This window comes from Macaca fascicularis, chromosome 19 (assembly GCF_037993035.2).
Source record: "Macaca fascicularis isolate 582-1 chromosome 19, T2T-MFA8v1.1".
Taxonomy (NCBI): Eukaryota; Metazoa; Chordata; class Mammalia; order Primates; family Cercopithecidae; genus Macaca; species Macaca fascicularis.
In genome coordinates, this window is record NC_088393.1 from 7,461,663 (window position 1) to 7,482,021 (window position 20,359).

The window sequence follows — 20,359 nt, forward strand, 5'->3', positions numbered from 1 at the left end:
TCACCATGTTGGCCAGGATGGTCTCGATCTCTTGACCTCGTGGTCCACCCGCCTCGGCTTCCCAAGTGCTGAGATTACAGGCGTGAGCCACTGCGCCCGGCTGGAGTTACCATTATTTAATGATTTGCATTCTGTTTGTAGTTTGACTCAGAGATCTACATGTAGGAAGAGAAATCTCCAAAATATATCCGCATCTCTGAAATGGCAGCCCCAAGCCGTGGGTGAGAGCTGAGCACTCAAAATGGGGTTTGCTCAAGTGAGAAACTGGATTTGTACTTTTATTTGAATTACTTGTTTTTAAATATATTTAATTTCATTCAGACGTAAACTTTAAACCTGATGATCTAGCTATGTGTGGTGGCTCATGCCTGTAATCACAGCACTTTGGAAGGCTGAGGCGGGAGGATTGCTTGAGCCCAGGAGTTCAAGGCTGCAGTGAGCTATGATCACACCACTGCGCTCCAGCCTGGGCAACAGAGTGAGATCCTGTCTCTGAAACCAAACTCAGTGAAACAAAACAAACAAACAACCAATGCTCATTGTAAATATATGAAACACCATTGAATTGTATATTTTATTATTATTGCTATTCTTTTTTTTTTTGAGACAGGGTCTCGCTCTGTCACCCAGAGTGCGGTAGCATGATCTTGGCTCACTACAACCTCCGTATCCCGGGTTCAAGCAATTCTCCTGCCTCAGCCTCCTGAGTAGCTGTGATTACAGGTACCCACCACCATGCTCTGCTAATTTTTTGTATTTTCAGTAGAGATAGTGTTCACCATGTTGGCCAGGCTGGTCTCGACCTCCTGACCTCAGGTGATCTGCCTGCCTCGGCCTCCCAAAGTGCTGGAATTACATGTGTGAGCCACCATGCTGGACCTGAATTGTACATTTTAAAAGGGTGACATATAGAATGTGAATTAAATCTTAATTTTATTAAAATGATGATTGATTGAGTGGAAAACGTTTAAGCATGTTTGCAACAACTTGGGTATGAGGATCTACCTTTTCTTTTTCTTTCTTTTTTTTGTAGAGACGGGGCTTTGCCATGTTGCCCAGGCTGATCTCGAACTCCTGACCTCAAATGATTTGCCAGCCTCAGCCTCTCAAAGTAATGGGATTATAGCCGTGAGCCATCGCACCTGGCCTGAGAATCTACCTTTTTGAACTGTAAATTTTATGAAACCTAAAATACAGATCAAAGTATTTCCAACAAAAACCTAGCATCCTGGGCTGGGCGCGGTGGCTCACACCTGTAATCCCAGCACTTCGGGAGGCTGAGGAAGGCAGATCGCTTGAGGCCAGGAGTTTGAGACCAGCCTGGCCAACATGGCGACACCCAGTCTCTACTAAAAAAAGGAGACTTAGCATCCTATTTACGCCACTGAACTCCAGCATAGGTGACTGAGCAAGAGCCTGTCTCAGAAAAAGAAGGAAAATCTAGTATCCTAAATGAGATGTACTGAATTGTAAACTACATGCTAGATTTTGAAGACAGTGCAAATAGAAGTAAAATATATCATCAGTAATTTTGATATACTAGTAGATTATTATCAAATCTTAAAAGGTTATGGTCACATTATTAGTGTGATGTGGTTTTGCAACTTTTTACAAAATGTTGAAATGATACTATTTTGGGTATATTTAAATTAAATAGAATGTTTTGTAATAAGTTATGATATGGCATAATTATAAATACATAATCAATAATAAATGATATATCATTTATATTATATAACATCTAATATACATTATATATGTTAATATGTCAATAATAACAAATGATATAATAGTAGTAAATTATAATTATAGATTATAACAAATTAAATTATGATAAATTATGGTTTATTATAATTCATTAAATTATATCAATTAAATTTATTATAAATTATAATACATATATTTTATATATTACACATGTAATATGTATATGTAATATATAATATATATGTAATATGTAGATATGCAATATATTATATATTATGTTATGTAATTATATATTATATTATAATTAAATATTATAAACATATTGCAATTAATAAATATATAAATATTGTAATTAAATTTATAAATTATTCTAAATTATAATAAACCATATAAATTATGGCTTGGGTATAAATAGAATATTTACACTTAATGTGAATTTTAATATATCTACTTTTTAATGATTCAATCTTTTTTCTTTCTCTTTATCAATATATATTTCCTCTCTTGTATCCACTCTTTGACTCAATCTTTCTTCAATTACTTAAATGTTCTGGGAAAAATAAACCTTTCAAATATACATAAAACTTGCACGTAGGTGCACATTTTTCCTCTTGGGGCAGACTCTCCTATGGCTTGACATAGTGCCGATGTCTACTTAAAATGTGGATTGTTTGTCATCCTGGATTTTATTTTTTTGTTTGCATTCCCTTTGATGTTTAAAAAGTATCATACTGGCCAGGTGCAGTGGCTCACGTCTGTAATCCCAGCATTTCAAGAGGCTGAGGCAGGAGGATCACTAGAGCCCAGGAATTGGAGACCAACCTGGGCAACAAAGCAAGACCCCATCTCAAATTAAAATAAATAAATACACACACACACACACACACACACACACACACACACACACATTGCACTAATTGCTACCAAGTGGCAGTTTGGACAAAGAAAATTTTTTTTAAGAAAATAATATTGCATTAAAATACTATTTTTGGCAGAGTACGTTGGTTCACACCTGTAATCCCAGCACTTTGGGAGGCCAAGGTGGGTGGATTGCCTGAGGTTAGGAGTTTGAGACCAGCCTGGGCAACATGGTGAGACCCCATCTCTACTAAACATACAAAAAATGAGCCAGGTGTGGTAGTGCTTGCCTGTAGTCCCAGCTACTTAGGAGGCTGAGGCAAGAGAATTGGTTGAACCCAGGAGGCAGAGGTTGTAGCAAGGCAAGATGGCGCCACTGCACTCCAGCCTGGGCGACAGAGCGAGACTCCATCTCAAAAACAAAAAAAATGCAAAAATTTCCCACACTACACTAATGTAATTTTTTTGGGGGGTGGGCGGTTACTGTTTTGGCATACTCTTAAATTTTGTGCCTGAGGACAGTGCCTCACTCTCTTCACCTGCCTTGCTGTCAGCCATCTGTACCTGACCAGAGCTAGCCAGGGTCTCACATCAGGCTGTAGATGGCGGGGAGAGGACAAGTACCTAGGAATGGGGCCACCCCTTGTCCCCAGTTTGTCATGTTGCCCAGTCTGACCACCAATGTGTTAATCACGTGTTTCATCCTGCTTCCTTTTGTATTTGTATCTTTTCTTTTTTTCCTTTTTGAGATAGGCTTGCTCTGTCACCCAGGCATGAGTGCAGTGGTGCGATCTCGGCTCACCGCAATCTCTGCCTCCTGGGTTCAAGCGATTCTCCTGAATCAGCCTCCCGAGTAGCTGGGACTACAGGTGCCTGCCACAACACCCGGCTAATTTATTGCATTTTCAGTAGCGATGGGGTTTTGCCACGTTACCCAGGCTGGTCTCGAACTCCTGACCTCAGGTGATCTGACCATCTCAGCCTCCCAAAGTGCTGGGATTACAGGGGTGAGCCACTGCGCCCGGCCCCTCATGTATCTTTTCTGAATCACTTTGCCCTCTCTCATGTCCACATCACCTCTGAAAAGTTTCTCTTGTAACTGCCTCTGTAACACTGTCACGGCATGGTGGACTCGTATCTTCATCCACTGATCCAAACCCACAGAATGTACAACACTCTCATGTGAAACTTGGAACTTAGGGTGGAAGTGCTGTGTCCTGGAGGTGCACTGCTCCACTGGGGGTGCTGGCAGGGGGGGAGGCTGTCAATGTGTGGGAACTGGGGGTATGTGGGGAGTCTCTGTACTTTCCCCTGAATTATGCTGTGAACTGAAAAGACTCTCAACAATAAAGTGCACTAAAAGAAAATTACTGCAGTGGCTCATGCCTGTAATCCCAGCACTTTGGGAGGCCAAGGTCGGTGGATCACTTGAGGTCAGGAGTTCGAGACCAGCCTGGCCAACATGGTGAAACCCCATCTCTACTAAAATTACAAAAATTAGCCGGGCATGGTGGTGGGTGCCTGTAATCTCAGCTATTGGGGAGGCTGAGACAGGAGAATCGCTTGAACCTGGGAGGAGGAGGTTGCAGTGAGCTGAGATCGTGCCACTGCACTCCAGCCTGGGTGACAGAGCAAGACTCCTTCAAAAAAAAAAAAAAGAAAAGAAAAGAGAAGAGAAGAGAAGAGAAAAGAAAAGGAGAAAGAAAGAAAGAAAGAAAGAAGAAAAGCATCAATGTTAGAGACGGTACCCTCACCCTGTCTAGCTTTTGACACTGTTAGAGTAGGCAGATAGGCGGAAATGAGCAGGCAGGGGAGCTTTCTGGGAAAAGAAGTCCCAGACAGGCTGCCTACTGATAGCGCTGCTCACTGGCAGTCAGCGAAAGGACGACGGCTGCATTAGCTACATGTGGCCTTGTGGTTGGGGTCCTCCAGCCCTGAAGGGGACTTATCAGGTCCTAGCTGGAAATAACCCTGCTAGGGATTTTCCCTGATGACGAGCATGTGCACTGCTCCGAAAACCCACCCTAGAGTCGTCTTTTGCTCATTATCATAGGTAAAAACACACCCTGGGTGGAGATTTTAGACGCTAATGAGATGTGCCGCGTGCACGCTAGCACGTACAGTCACAGAGCCTGCTCGCCCACATAGACCTCCCAAAACATGCCTGCAAGTGACACCCCCTCATGCCCCTTCATGAAAAATCATGTAAGAGTCTCCTAAAAAGAGTCCACCAGCAGTATCTGCTGCTGGCTCATTCTCTCGAGCAGCCATGTCTGTGTCATCGTTCAGAGCATACTGACACTTTTTATTTATTTAGAGAAGGAGTTTCACTCTTGTTGCCCAGGCTAGAGTGCAGTGGCACAATCTCGGCTCACCGCAACCTCCACCTCCCGGGTTCAAGCGAATCTCCTGCCTCAGCCTCCTGAGTAGCTGAGATTACAGGTGCTCGCTACCCCCTGCCTGGCTAATTGTTTAGTAATTTTAGTAGAGACGGGGTTTCACCGCGTTGGCCAGGCTGGTCTTGAACTCCTGACCTGAAAGTGATTCCCCTGCCTCGGCCTCCCAAATTGCTGGGATTATAGGTGTGAGCCACTGAGCCTGGCCCTGTCTCTTTACATAAGCATTGAGACTACTATTTTTCCAGGGGGACCAGACCAGAGCTGTTTCTTCCTTCAATAAACTCTGCCACTTAACCCTTGCTATGCATCTCTTGGCTGAATTCTTTCTTCCGAGTTAGACAAGAACTAAGGATTCCCGCAGTTCCTGATAATAACACCTCTGTGGTAACCAGGGCAGAGAATAAAGTGCCAAGAAACATAGGGTTCATTGGGTTTGGATAAAATGAGATGACACTCAGACACCCTGGGGTCCCTGCCTCCCTGGGACCAGCCAGCACCCTCGCTCACCTTTCTTGTCTGACAAGCTCACGGCCAGAATCTCCCACGTGGTGATGGAGTCTTTCAAAAATATATTCATGAGCTTCGTGGAGATTCTGGATGGAGAAGAGTTTGGGGCATTAGGAAACGTCATCTAGCAGGGTGGTAGAGGGGGAGAGCTGGGGCAGAGGGATCCCGAGGAACAGGCTGGAAGGGTCTGGGGGTGCCTCCATGTAGGTAACCCAACAAATGATTTTTCTAGGTTGGGCTGTGGGGTTGCACTGTGATTCCAGAGAAGACAAGAGATAGCAGGTGCATGCAAATTAAATGGTCTGGCTGTGGGGTGGGTTGCATGGGGGGTTACCCGGGCCTTACCCGTTTTTCGGTGCCTCTTTCAACTCTTCAATCTTCCACAGCCAACTCTCTGGGAACTCACTTCGGGAAACGATATTCTCTTCTGCGATGATGTCCTCATCCAGGTTACCTGCAGGGGGTTTAGATCTGCATTCAGAACAGACCAGGCCAGGCGCCATGGCTCATGCCTGAAATCCCAGCACTTTGGGAGGCTGAGGTGGGGGGATCACTTGAGGCCAGGAGTTGGAGACCAGCCTGGACAACATGGTGAAACCCCATCTCTACTAAAAATACAAAAATTAGCTGGGCGTGATGACACATGCCTGTGATCCCAGCTACTCTGGAGGCTGAGGCAGAAGAATCGCTTGAACCCAGGAGGTGGAGGTTGCAGTGAGCCGAGATCGCACGACTGCACTCCAGCCTGGGCAACAGAGACAGACTCCATCTCAAAACAACAACAACAACAAAAAACCAAACCAAAACAAACAAACAAAAGAGCCCACCTACTTCCTCAGCAGTCACACCTTTAGATCCTACCTCTGCCCAGGAGGGATTCCTAGCAGCGAAATACATCCCAGACATGGAGAACTGCAGGATGAATTCTCACGAGCCCCAGACACATCTGCCTTGGGAACTACTTCTCCATAAAAAAAAAACCCTAAAAATTATATCCCACAAATGTACTGGTATAAGGACATATACAATGCAGACTGGATTATATTCATTCCTTTCCCTCTGATTTTTAAAGAAATGAAAGCATTTGGCCAGGGACAGTGGCTCACATCTGTAATCCCAGTACTTTGGGAGGCCGAGGCGGGTGGATCACTTCAGGTCAGAAGTTCAAGACCAGCCTGGCCAACATGCCTCTATTAAAACCATGCCTCTATTAAAAATATGAAAATTAGCCAGGCGTGGCAGCGGGTACCTGTAGTCCCAGACACTTGGGAGGCTGGGGCAGGAGAATCACTTGAACCCAGGAGGCGGAGGTTGTAGTGAGCCAAGATTGTGCCACTGCACTCCAGCCTCGGTGACAGAGTGAGACTCCGTCTCGAAAAAAAGATAATAATAAAAGAAAGAAAGCATGTGCACGTGCCTCGAAAGGATCATGGTCCTGAGAAACCGTGTCTGCTTCCTCTAAGGGATTTGTCCATTCTGAACATGACTAGGTGAGCTGAGAACATTCCCAGACCTCGTGCAGAACATGGAAAAAGCAGTGGCCTTTAAAAACCATCTAATACAAAAATTAGCCAGGTGTGATGGCACGCGCCTGTAATCCCAGCTACTCGGGAGGCTGAGGGACGAGAATCGCTTGAACCCAGGAGGCGGAGGTTACAGTGAGCTGAGATTGCATGACTGCACTCCAGCCTGGCAACAGAGCAAGACTCGGTCTCAAAAAAAAATCTCGATAGGCTGGATGTGGTGCTATGATCCCAGCGCTCTGAGAAGCGAAGGTGGAAGGATGGCTTGAGCCCAGGAGTTTGAGACCAGCCTGGGCAACATACTGAGACTCTCTCTCTACAAATAATAATTTAAAAATTAGCTGGGCATGGTGGCATGCACCTGTAGTCCTAGCTACCCAGAAGGCTGAGGCTGAGACAGAAGGACCCCTTGAGCCCAAGATGTTGACGCTGCAGTGAGCTGTGACTGCACCACTGCACTCCAGCCTGGGTGAAAGAGCGAGACCCTGCCTCTAAATAAATATATAAATCAACAAAAGCAGCTTGACACTACCAGCAAGTAAAGGCAATTGGACTCCTCCCCCTGCCCCACCCCATGGGACCTACTCCTGGCCAGGCCCAGGTGACTGGCCCGCGCGTGCTGCCGCCGCAGCTCGGTGATGTAGTTGCAGCAGTCCAGGAAGGCCTTCTTGCACGCCTCGTCCAGGGTGATGTAACGGGTCCGGCGCTGGCATGAGAACCTCATGGGGTTCTCCCGCATACCGTGCTCGCAGCACTTGCGCAGCTCCTTGGGGTACTGACCAACTGCGGGAGCACATTCCCCCAGGCCACACCCTCAGCTGGGGACCGGCAGCAGGAGGGACTCGGGACGGACCCCGGGGAGGACTTCCCCGCCAGGACCTCCCTTCCTCCCTCTCTGGCTCCTGCACGGCCAGGCTCGGGTCTCACAGGGTGGGGTTCAGGGGCAGGAGTGGGTAGGAAAGGCACCCACCTTTGTCCATTCTCTTCTCCGCGAGCTGCACGGAACGGCGTCGGCGGGCGGCTGGCTGTGGGCACTGAAGTTCTGCAGGGCAGGCGGCCGAGAAGAAGATGGCTGAGGCACCTACTAGGTGTCCTCGGTTCACCCCTCACGATCGTGGGAGGTGGGGGTGTTCCTGCTCCCATTTGATGGAAGAGCAAACTAAGGCTCAGAGGGGAGGGGTTTACTTGGTGGTGGTGGAGGCGGGGCTTGAACCCAGGGCCCCAGATTCCAGAGCTCTGCTCCCAGCATCTGGGAGGTGGAGGTGCTGTCTGTCCCTGCACCGGCCCCTGGTGGCGACCTCACCTGCCCTCTGGGCCGTCTGCTGGCCACTGCTGCTCGCAAAGGTCAGGCCTGCATCCGAGAAAACACCAGCGTAATCCTTCCCACTGCCTGGGGTGCAGCCGATGTCTGCCTTCTCCACCACATCCCAGATCTGCGGGGGGCATAGGGGTGGCAGGACGCAGGGAGGCTAGGCTGGCAGTTGGGATCCCCCACATATGCACCTGTGTATCTCTTCCTGAATGACCCCACCCTGTCCTGCTTTCATCCCCCCCATTCCTGCTTCTGCCTTTCCTTTCTCTCTCTTTCCTTCCTTCCTTCCTTCCTTCCTTCCTTCCTTCCTTCCTTCCTTCCTTCCTTCCTTCCCCTTCCTTCCCCTTCCTTCCTTCCCCTTCCTTCCTTCCTTCCTTCCTTCCTTCTTTCCCTTTCTTTCTCTTTCTTTCTTTCTCTCTCTCCTTCCTTCCTCTCTCTCTCTCTTTCTCTCTCTCTCTCTTTCTCTCTCTCTCTCTCTCTCTCTTTCTCTCTCTCTCTCTCTCTCTTTTTTTCTCTCTGTCTCTCTCTCTCTCTTTCTTGATGGAGTCTTTCTCTGTCACCCAGGCTGGAGTGCACTGGTATGATCTCAGCTCACTGTAACCTCCAACTCCCAGGTTCAGGCGATTCTCCTGCCTCTGTCTCCCGAGTAGCTGGGACTACAGATGCACGCCACCATGCCCAGCTAATTTTTGTATTTTTAGTAGAGACGGGGTTTCACCATGTTGGCCAGGCTGGTCTCGAACTCCTGTCCTGAAATGATTCCCCTGTCTTGGCCTCTCAAAGTGCTGGGAGTGAGCCACCATGCCCGGGCTTCTCTTTTCTTTCTTCTTTCTTTCTTTCCCTTCCTTCCTCTCCCTCCCTTCCTCCCTCCCTCCTCCTTTCCTCCTTCTTTCCTTCTCCCTTTCCCTTCCTTCCTTCCTTCCTTCCTTCCTTCCTTCCTTCCTTCCTTCCTTCCTTCCTTCCTTCCTTCCTTCCTTCCTTCCTTCCTTCTTCCCTCCCTCCCTTCCTCTTTCTCTCCTTTCCCTTTCTTTCTCTCTGTTTCTCTCTCTCTCTTCTTTTTTTTTCTCCTTTCTTTCCATTCTTTTTTTTTTTTTTTTTAAAGTTGGGATTTCCCACTGTCACCCAGGCTGGAGTGCAGTGGTGCAATCACAGCTCACTGCAGCCTCAAATTCCTGGGCTCAAGCAATCCTCGAACCTCAGCCTCCTGAGCAGATGGGACTGCAGGCATGTGCCATCATGCCCAGCTATTTTTAAATTTTTCTGTAGAGATAGGGTCTTGCCATTTTGCCCAAGATGGTCTGGAACTCCTGGCCTCAAGTGATCCTACCATCGTGACCTCCCAAAGTACTGGGATTCCAGGCATGAGCCACCACACCCGGCCTCCATTCCAAATCTTATCTCCATTCCCCCTCTGATTCCATCTGCTTTCCCATCCTCACTCCTGATCCCAGGCCAACCCCACCTCCATCTTCATCCCTATTCCGGAAGCCTTCCCCACTGGATGCCCCTGGGCGTACTGCCACCAGCCTCTCAGAGCCCCAGTTGAAAGTGTCCAAGGGCCGGGCGCGGTGGCTCAGGCCTGTAATCCTAGCACTTTGGGAGGCCGAGACGGGTGGATCACGAGGTCAGGAGATCGAGACCATCCTGGCTAACACAGTGAAACTCCGTCTCTACTAAAAATACAAAAAATTAGCCGGGGAGGTGGCGGGCGCCTGCAGTCCCAGCTACTCAGGAGGCTGAGGCAGGAGAATGGCGTGAACCCAGGAGGCGGAGCTTGCAGTGAGCCGAGATAGCGCCACTGCACTCCAGCCTGGGCAACAGAGCGAGACTCCATCTCAAAAAAAATAATAATAATAAAATAAAAATAAAAAATAAAAAATAAAAATAATAAAATAAAAATTAAAAATTAAAAAAAAAAAAAGAAAGTGTCCAAGTCTCAGCCGGCCGCAGTGGCTCACGCCTGTAATCCTAGCACCTTGGGAGGTCAAGGTGGGTGGATCACAAGGTCAAGAGATCGAGACCATCCTGGTCAACATGGTGAAACCCTGTCTTCACTAAAAATACAAAAATTAGCCGCGCATGGTGGCGGGCACCTGTAGTCCCAGCTACTCGGGAAGCTGAGGCAGGAGAATCGCTTGAACCTGGGAGGCAGAGATTGCAGTGAGCCGAGACTGCGCCACTGCACTCCAGCCTGGTGACAGAGAGAGACTCCATCTCAAAAAAAAAAAAAAAAAAAAAAGAAGAAGAAGAAGAAAAAGTCCAGTTCTCTTGACCATCCCCAACTGGAACCCATGTCCAACCTCATTCCCATCTTCAGCTTCAGCCATCTGTGTCTGGTCTGCTCTGATCTCTGCTTTTAGCCCATGCCCCCCACTGTACTGCCCTCTCCAATCCCATCCATCTCCCCCAGCCCCAGCTCTGTGCCTCCGCTTCTTCTCAGCAGCCTTGGGACACTGGTCCTTACCTTACTCTGCGTCAGCTTGTTCTTCTTATTCAGCACAAACACGCCCTTGTCCACAGCCACCAGTCCCACCCGGGCCCCGTGGTCACCCTCTATCTTCAGGGTCATCTGCTGCCCGGGTAAAGGCTGCCTGTCTTCTGACTGGCCGCTTTTTACCACCAGCTGTGGGGAGGGCGGAGATGCAGAAAGAAGTCAGCCCTGGGAGAGAGGAGCACCCGGGATGGAGCGGGTGCTGGGCTACAGTGGAACGACAGAAAGGTTGGGGGGAGCCGTGGGGGTGGGGAGGAGAGAGAGAGAGAGAGAGAAAGGGAAAGAGGGAGGGAGAGAAAGGGAAAGAGAGAGAGGGAGAGAGAGAAAGAAAGGCAGAGACAGGAAGAGAAGGAGAGAGAGAGATGGAAAGACAGAGACAGGAGAGTGACGGGGAGAGAAGGAGAGGGAAAGAGAGAGGGAGAGAAAGAGGGAAAGAAAGAGAAGGAGAGAGGGGGAGAGAGAGAAAGGGAGAGAGTGAGAGAGAGAGGGAAAGAGAGAGGGAGAGAAAGAGAGAGAAGGAGAGGGGGAGAGAGAGAAAGGGAGAGAGAGAGAGAAAGGGAAAGAGAGAGGGAGAGAAAGAGGGGAGAGGGAGGGAAAGGGAAAGAGAGAAACGGAGAGAGAAAAGAGAGAGAGGGAGAGAGAAAAGAGAGAGAGGGAGAGAGAAAAGAGAGAGAGGGAGAGAAAAAGAGAGAAAAGAGAGAGGGAGAGAGAAACGAGAGAGAGGGAGAGAGAGGGAGAGAGAAAAGGAGAGAGATATAGAGAAAGAGAGAGGGAGAGAGAGGCAGAAAGAGGAGAGGGAGAGAGAAGGAAACAGAAATAAAGAGAGAAAGAAAGAGAGATAAAGAGAGAGGGAAAGAGAGATAAAAGGAGAGACAGTTGAGAGAGGGAGAAGAGAAAGGGAGAGGAAGAGGAGAGAGAGAAAGGAGAGAGAAAAGGAGAAAGGGAGAGAGAGAGAAAGAGGAGACAGGGAGACAGAGAGAGAAGGAGTGGGGAGAGGGAAAGAGGGAGGGAGGGAGTCCAGGGCACACTTACCGAGCCCACGCAAGAGTCCTTGACGTCCACCCACACGGAGTCGGCCACCACTTCCCTCTGGCCGTTGGCGCCGATCAGCGTGTAGTAGGCCACCAGGCGGAAGGAAGGGATGAAGTCGGTGGTGATGGACAGGGGCAGCACCACCAGGTCCTGGCCAGGCTCTCGCACCTGGCGTCCCACCTTCAACAGCTTGCCTTTGTTCATAATCTAGGGGGGACAGGCTGGCATCAGGCTGGGGAGGGTGAGTGGGAGGGAGCGCAGGGAGGGATCGGGATGGGGGAAGGGGTCCCAGGGATGTGGAAGAAGCAAGGAGGAGGCAGGGGGCGCTGAGGTTTCCAGGTGGCCACGGACCAGGTAGGTGTAGTAGCGGATCTTGGCCTCCTGGGCGCGGTCCATTCGCAGGAGGAAGTTGACGTTGAGGGTCTCCCCAGGTCTGAGCTCTGCACGTGGCACTGAGAGATGCAGGTAATTGTTGGAGTTGCCCACGGTGCTGTAGGGCTGAGCCTCCATGGTCCTGGTAGCCTGCTCCGCCTCCGAGAGCTCCCGCTTCTTCGTGCGCACCTGGGTGGGGATTAGGATGCATGCTGGTCCCCGCCCAAGGATGCCCACACCCAAATCCCTGAGACCTCGGAACTGGTGGCCTTTCTTGACAAAAGGGACTTGGCAGATGGGATTAAGTGAGGGATCTGGAGATGGAATCATTATTCTGGATGATGTAGGTGGAGCTAATGTAATCATAAGGGTATTTATTAAGGGGGGGCAGGGGAGAGAGGAAAGGAGAGAGAGACAAAGAAGGAGAGAAAGAGGAGAGAGAGAGAGAGGGAGAGAGAGAGTGGAGGGAGGAGAAGAAGAGGAGGAGAGAGGAAAATGTTAGAGGAGAGAGGGAGGGAGATAAAGGAAAAGGAGGGGGAAGAGGATGAGGAGGAGAAGGGAAGAAGAGGAGAGAAGAGAGAGGGAGAAAGAGGGAGAGAAGGAGAGCGGGGAGAGAAGAGGAGAGGATGGGGAAAGAGAGATACAGAGACAGAGAGAAAGGGAGAGATGCTGGAAGATGCTCTGCTGCTGCCGTTAAAGGTGGAGGAAGGGGCCGTGAGCCAGCCTTTAGGGTGCCCTCTCCACACGGCAAAAAGCAAGGGAGTCAACCTTCCCCCAGAGCCAGGACTTCTGACGTCCCAAACTGTAGACCCGTAAATGTGTGTTGCTTCAGATCACTAGGCTGCGGCCATTTGTCATGGCAGCCACAGGAAATTCACGCACATGCTGAGCAGTGAGGGGTAAGTGGGGTGCCCAGCCTGGGAGCTGCAGAGGGACCGGGAGGCCATCTGCAACCTCCACAGCTGTCATGAGACTCGTTTCCCTCCCACTGAGGGCGACAGGGCCACTTCCACGGAAGCCAGGAGGACTGAGACCACCTCACAACAATGGGCCTGTCCCGAACACTGCACAACCCTCCTTGTGAGATTCAGGCTCCTTCCCCCGTGGGAGTGGAAAGACTGCGTGGATGGAGCGCTTCTCCGTGTAAGTGGAAGGAGCAGGGCATGCAAGAGGAAGAGTCCTGTTTCCTGGAACTGTGGACCCGTCTATGCAGACAGCAGGACCCCCACTGTGCAGGAGAGAACCCCTCTATGCAGATGAGAATATCTCTATGCAAATGACAGGACCCCACTGTGCAGGAGAGAACCCCTCTATGCAGATGAGAATATCTCTATGCAAATGACAGGACCCCACTGTGCAGGAGAGAACCCCTCTATGCAAATGAGAATATGTCTATGCAAATGGCAGAACCCCACTGTGCAAACACCAGGACCCCTGTACCGTCTTCCCAGTGGGGGGGTTCTGAGGCTGGGCCCAGACGCACCGTGATGCTCAAGGGCTTCTGGCTGGGGTGTGTGTTGATGCTGAGTTTGGCCACGCCGTCTCCCTGGGTTAGAGACTGCACAGCGTCCTCGCCCTGGACTGCCACGGGGACTCGGTAGGCTGGAGAGCCATCGGGGTTCGTCACGAACACCTGTGATGGGGGGTGCAGGTGGCGGAAGTTCAGGCAGGCTCGGGGTGTGGTCAGTGTTCCTGAAGGGAGGAGGGGGACCCCTTTCCGCCCTGGGTCTCACCATGAGGTCAAAGGGCATTCCTGGTTTGAAGTACTTGGGCGTCTTGGTGAAGTGGATCTGGTAGGGAGAGGTCACGATGGGGATCCCGCTGCGCTCCGCCTGCACCATGTCACTGCCTGAGGGGACCAGCTGTGAGTGTAGGCTCCTGGGCCACCCCTCAGGATAGGAACTCCTCCCTCAGAATGGACCCCACCTTCAGACTAGGCCTCCTCCCTCGGAGTGGAGTCCACTTTCATACTGGGCCTGTGCCCCCCATCAGACTGGACCCCACCTTTATACTGGCCTTGCCTCCTCCATCAGACTGGGCACAGACTTCATACTGGGCCTGTGCCCCTCATCAACCCGGACCCCACCTTTATACTGGCCCTACCTCCCCCATCAGACTGGACCCATCTTTATACTGGCCCTGCCTCCCTCATCAGAGTGGACACAGACTTCAGACCAGACCCCACCTTTATATTGACCTTGCCTCCCCCATCAGACTGGATTCCACCTTCATACTCGGCCTCCCCTCTCAGAGTGGGCCTACCCCATCAGACTGGACCCTACTTTCACTCTGAGCCTCCCTCCTTAGACTAGGCTTTCTCTTCTGAGCTGGCCTCCCCTCTCAGACCGGCCCATTTGATGGTCCTGAGCCTGGCCTTCAGACTGGGCCTCACCTGAGTGCAGGATAACGGTGACAGACACGTACAAGGACTTCCCCACCAGGTCTTCCGGTCGGGGATTCTGCACCCCCTCCAGCAGTACCTTCCGGCTCAGCACGGCGTCTCCTGAGCCATCCTCAATCTGGGAAGGGAGAGGAGGGCTCAGAGGGGAGCGGGCTCAGAGGAGGCGGGACTGGGGGAGGGATCAAAGAGGCGTCTGTCAGTGGTGCTACCTGGATGCGCTTGAGGGATTCAGGCAGGGAAATCCTCTGCTCGCCATCCTGGATCCCGAAGATGACAAAGGCAGTTCCCTCCACTTTCTTTCCATAGAGGAACCTACGGGGCAGACAAGGAGGACTTCAGGTCCGTCCCTCCCGGAGAACGGGATCTCCCCCAGCTTCTCCTGCCAGCGCTGAAGACGGGAGCCCCCAACCCACTGCTGGCCTCTAACTTGGCCCCATCTCTAGCCCCTCATCCGGCCCCATCCCCAGCCCCCACCTTGCCCCACTCCCAGCCCCATGTCTTGCCCCACTCCCAGACCCCCACATGGTCCCACCCCCAGCCCCTCACCTTGCCACACCCCCAGACCTCCACCTGACTCCACCCCCTGGTCCACCTCCACTCCACTCCACCCACCTGGTCCCACACCCAGAGCCCCCCTGACTCCACCCCCAGCCCCTTACCTTACCCCACCTGCAGCCTCCCACCTGGTCCCACACCCCAGTCCCCCACCTGGTCTTCACCTGGTCCCTCACCTGGCCCTTACCTGGCCCCACCCCCAGTCCCTCACCTGGCGGTGATGGTGACCTCCAGGCCCTTCTGGTTATAGATGTAGTAGAATTTCTCTGTAGGCTCCACTATGACCTCGAAACTGGGCAGCACTGGCGGACAGACAGCGTTGCTGGGGGCGGCGCTGGGCCAGGCGTTCTGGGCGCTGCCTCCCCCGGCCCCTCCTCCTCTTACCGTACTCCTTCACCTCAAACTCAGTGGAGAAGACCTGTTGCGGCGAATTTTCATAGTAGGCTCGGATCTTCCACTGGCCCATGCTGTGAGGAGGGCGGATGAGTGGTCTGCTCAGGCCTCGGAGCCCCCCGCTCCCTCTCCTGGGATAGGGGAGCCCTGCGCCCCCTCCTCAAGAGCCTGACATACTTGACGAGTTCCGGAATGTCCCAAGACAAGGGCAAGATGCCAAATTGGTTCTGAGAAGACAAGGAGTCCTGCTTGACCGGGATGCCGTCCGGGTTCTGTGGGAGGCAGAAGGGAAGGATACGGGATAAAATGACTCTTCAGAGGCTGGGCTTAGCCTCTCAGCTCTCCCTGACCTCTGTGTCTGGACATTCTCTGTGCAGTGTCTACTGTGGTTAAGAACAGGGACCCGGGTGGGCGTGGCGGCTCACGCCTGTCATCCCAGCACTCTGGGAGGCTGAGGTGGGCAGACCACCTGAGGTCAGGAGTTCAAGACCAGCCTGGCCAACATGGTGAAACCCTGTCTCTACTAAAAATACACAAATTAGCTGGGCATGGTGGCGGGCATCTGTAATCCCAGCTACTCAGGAGGCTGAGGCAGGAGAATCGCTTGAACCTGGGAGGCGGAGATTGCAGTGAGCCAAGATTGCTCCATGACACTCCAGCCTGGGAGACACAGACTCCGTTTCAAAAAAAGGAAAAAAAGAACAACGACCCGAGTCAGTCAACCTTAAGTTTGAATCCGTACTGTGCCACTTACAAGCTGTGTGACCCTGGGCAAGTTACCTAACCTCTCTGTGCTCAGTGTGAGACTCCAGAAACAGGAGATAATAATGGCACCTACTGTATTAGCTTGGGACATAGTTCGTATGAGTAGGGGCTCATTTCTTCAGTGTCTCTCTGAATACTAATAACTAGTAGTATCATTTCATTTGCTGCCAACATTTAAACAACATGAGACAGCATCGCACCACTGCACTTCAGCCTGGGTGAAAGAGCGAGACCCTATCTCAAAAAATAATTTATTAGGGCGAGTGCGATGGCTCAAGCCTGTAATCCCAGCACTTTGAGAGGCAGAGGTGGGAGGACTGCTCAAGATCAAGGGTTCAAGACCAGCCTGGGAAACATAGGGAGACTCCATCTCTACAAAAAGTTTTAGAAATTAGCTGGATGTGGTGGTGCACGTCTGTGGTCCCAGCTACCCAGGAGGCTGAGACAGGAGGATCGCTTGAGCCCAGGAGGTCAGTGCTGCAGTGAGCTGTGATTGTGCCACTGCACTCCAGCCTGAGCAACAGAATGAGACCCTGTCTCAAAAATAATAATAACGAATGAATGAATAAATAAATTTAAAAGAAACTGTACAGAGGTAACAGGGATCAGGCAAGTGGCATGTCTGAAGGCCGTGAGCTGGCTTTAGGTGTTGAAACACATAAAAGTCTGTTTTGTTTTTTTTTGAGACGGAGTCTCGCTCTGTCGCCCAGGCTGGAGTGCTGTGGCGTGATCTTGGCTCACTGCAGGCTCTGCCTCCTGGGTTCACACCATACTCCTGCCACAGACTCCTGAGTAGCTGGGATTACGGGTGCCCGCCACCACGTCCAGCTAATTTTTTTGTATTTTTAGTAGAGACGGTGTTTCACCGTGTTAGCCAGGATGGTCTCGATCTCCTGACCTCGTGATCTGTCCGCCTCGGCCTCCCAAAGTGCTGGGATCACAGGCGTGAGCCACCATGCCTGGCCAAAATTTGTTTTTCCAGCTTCTGTTGGAAACAAGGAAATTTCTGTGGATAGTGTACTCTGGTTAGCAGGAGACATCTAATTGGAGCTAGGCAACTGTTGTGCCTTTAAAAGAGGTGTGTGGTCTCTGTTCCTCACAGACCGTATCGATCCCTAAATCTAGATAATTTTAAAATTTTTTCTGTGGAGATGGAGTCTCCCTACCTTTCCCAGGCTGGTCTTGAACCCTTGGCCTTGAGCAGTCTTCCCACCTCTGCCTCCCACAGTGTTGGAATTACAGGCTTGAGCCATTGCTTTGCCCCAATTATTTTTTGAGACAGGGTCTCACTCTGTCACCCAGGCTGGAGTGCAGTGGCGCGATCATGACTCACTGCAGCCTGGAATTCCTGGGCTCAAGTGATCCTCCTGCCTCAGCCTCCCGGGGCAGCTGTGACCACAGGCGCGCACCACTACACACAGCTTTTTTTTTTTTTTTTTTTAACTTTTATTTTTTGTAGAGACAGGGTCTGACTCTGTTGCCCAGGCTGGTCTCGGACTCAAGCGATCCTCCCACCTTGGCCTCCCAAAGAGCTGGGATTACAAGTGTGAGCCACTGCCCCTAGCCTTGTATGATTTCAACACATCCTCATGATAATTCTATGAGAACACCCTCCTTCCCCTTCTCTCCTCCCATCCTTCTCGCTTGTTCTGGTAAGTTTTTTATTAAACCAAACTATATGCCAGCTTTGTGCTGAGTTCAGGTGACAAAACCCTGAACGAACATAAAAATTCCTTCCTGGATGGATTTAGGTTCAACAGAGGGTGAGGCGAGGGGAGAAGCAATGATCAAATGAATAAATGTCATTTGCAGGACATGGCAGGAAGGAGGAGTGTGTGTGTGTGTTTGTGTGGGGCATTGGGGGGCGGCGCTCATGGTGGGTATTTGCAACTTTACAGCTTACTCAGAGAGACTTCATTGTAAAATTGAGACATTGTTGACATTGAGCAAAGACTCAGAGGAGGAGAGAGGACAAGCTGTGTGGATATTTGGGAGAAGAGGGTTTTCTTGAGAAGAGGGCACAGCCCGTGCCAAGGCCCCAAGGCAGGACTGCACCTGGGTGTTGGAGGAACAGGGAGGAGGCCCGTGTGGCTGGAGCAGAGTGAGTGAGGGGGAGACGGGGAGGAGGGGAGGGCAGGGAAGGGACAGGGCAGGGTGTGGACTTGTGGACTGCAGGGAGGACTTAGGCTTTGGCCCATAGGAAGGTGGGAGCCATGGAGGGCTATAGCAAGAGGAGGGATGGGCCCTGAGGCAGGTGCTCACAGGCGTCCTCTGGCTGTCATCGGTAGAATAGATGACAGAATTATCTGTCATGATCCCAATATTCAGATGAGGTAACTGAGGCTCAGGAAGGTGAAGTGACCAGGGAGGTTATCTGAAGGCAGAATCCACGGACACCTGCACTGCTCCCTGGGGTCTCCCTGGATCTCCACCTTGTCTCTCGGCCTGTGTGTGTGTGTGTGCCATATGGTGTATTGTGTGGTTGTGTGTTGGGTTGTATGTTGTGTGTGCTATGTTGTGTACATTGTGTTGTGTGGTTGTGTATGTTGTGTGGTTGTGTGTTGTGTGGTTGTGTATGTTCTGTGCTGTGTTTTGTGTGTGTTGTGTGTGTGTGTTATATGATTGTCTTGTGTGGTTGTGTGTTGTGTGTGGTGTGGTTATGTTGTGTTGTGTGTGTTTTGTGTGTATTGCGTGGTTGTGTATGTTGTGTGCATTGTGTTGTGTGTGTTGTGTGGTTATGCACGTTGTGTTGTGTGTATTGTGTTGTGTGTTGTGTTGTGTATGTTGTGTGGTCGTGTATGTTGTGTGTTTGTGTGTGTTGTGTGTGTTGCGTTGTGTGTGTGCATTGTGTGTGCACGTGTCTGCATATCTCTTTGCCTCTGTGTGTGCTGTGTGCTGTATGTGTGTGTGCTGTGTGTGTGTGTGTTGTGTGGGTGTGTGTCTGTATATCTCTTTGCCTCTGTGTCTCTGCCACTGCACCTCTTCCGGTGTGTCTTTCCCTGTCTCTCTCGATCTCTTTGCCTCTCCTGAGCCTGTGCCCCTGCTGCCCCAGGGGCCCCCTCTGGCTGGTACCTCAATGTTGACCACGACCGTCCGGCCCACGGGTAGCAGCTTGTGGTTGACGGTGAAGATCCGACAGAGAACTGGGGAGAGACAAGGAGGCCTGGTGAGACCCTGGCCCGCCCACGCCGGTGCCCCGCCCTCTCCAGCCGCCCGCAGCCTCACCTGTGGAGCCAGGGGTGTAGATGGTCTTGTCTGTCTGGATGAAGAGGTACCCGCTCTGAAGGCTGACCAGTACCACCTTCTCCACCACTTGGGCCCCGAAGGTGGCCTGCACAGTCACGAACTTGTTGTGCCCCTTTTCTGACTTGAACTCCTTGTTGGCTGGGATCTAGGCGTGGGCAAGGCATCGTCAGGGGTCTGTTCCACGGCCCAGTGCCCACGGTCCAGCTTCCGGATCTTGGGCTGGGTCCCTCCTTGCCTGCCCATTATTCTTGGTCTCCCAGGGTGGCCCAGTTTTGGGGAGGGAGGGGCATGTGAAGGAGGTGCCGGGGAGCGGGGGGACCAGGGAGGGGACTCAGAAGGAAGAGCTCACAAGGAAGAGAGAGCTTATAGGAGGAGGGGCTCAGAAGGGGCGGGGACTCAGAAAAGGGGAGGGGCTGACATGGGAGGGGCTCAGAAAGGGTGAGGGACTCAAGTGAGGGAACTTAGAAAGTGGTGGAGACTAAGAGGAGAGGACTTCAGAAGAGGAGACCTTTGAAGGGGCGGGGCTTAGAAAAGGAAGCAATTCAGTGGGAGGGACTTAGAAGGGGTGGAGTCTCAGAGAAGGGAGGGGCTTAGAATGGGAGCAGCCTCATAAGTGGTGGGGTGTCAGGTAAGGGCAGGGCTTAGAAGGGGAGGAGACTCAGAAGGGGTGGGGTCTCAGAAAAGGGTGGGGCTTAGAAGGGGAGGAGACTCAGAAGGGGTGGGGTCTCAGAAAAGGGTGGGGCTTAGAAGGAGAGGCGCCTCCGAAGGGGTGGAGTCTCAGGGAAGGGCAGGGCTTAG

The 20,359-nt window shown here is 51.3% G+C and overlaps 1 protein-coding gene across 1 annotated transcript in view; it reads right to left on the reverse strand.

Annotated features, from left to right (window-relative positions):
• The window catches only part of C3 (complement C3), a 42,450-nt gene that overhangs the window by 20,248 nt on the left and 1,843 nt on the right, over positions 1–20,359 (reverse strand). The window contains exons 3-19 of the mRNA XM_005587719.5: positions 19,541–19,706; positions 19,388–19,458; positions 15,728–15,822; positions 15,542–15,624; positions 15,369–15,459; positions 14,812–14,914; positions 14,594–14,720; positions 13,935–14,050; positions 13,685–13,834; positions 12,181–12,390; positions 11,830–12,036; positions 10,771–10,929; positions 8,298–8,427; positions 7,965–8,036; positions 7,580–7,777; positions 5,817–5,925; positions 5,472–5,557 (exon numbers count right to left, since the gene is read on the reverse strand). Of these exons, the coding sequence (XP_005587776.3) occupies positions 5,472–5,557; positions 5,817–5,925; positions 7,580–7,777; positions 7,965–8,036; positions 8,298–8,427; positions 10,771–10,929; positions 11,830–12,036; positions 12,181–12,390; positions 13,685–13,834; positions 13,935–14,050; positions 14,594–14,720; positions 14,812–14,914; positions 15,369–15,459; positions 15,542–15,624; positions 15,728–15,822; positions 19,388–19,458; positions 19,541–19,706 (2,173 nt within the window). The remainder of the gene's footprint in view (positions 1–5,471; positions 5,558–5,816; positions 5,926–7,579; positions 7,778–7,964; positions 8,037–8,297; positions 8,428–10,770; positions 10,930–11,829; positions 12,037–12,180; positions 12,391–13,684; positions 13,835–13,934; positions 14,051–14,593; positions 14,721–14,811; positions 14,915–15,368; positions 15,460–15,541; positions 15,625–15,727; positions 15,823–19,387; positions 19,459–19,540; positions 19,707–20,359) is intronic.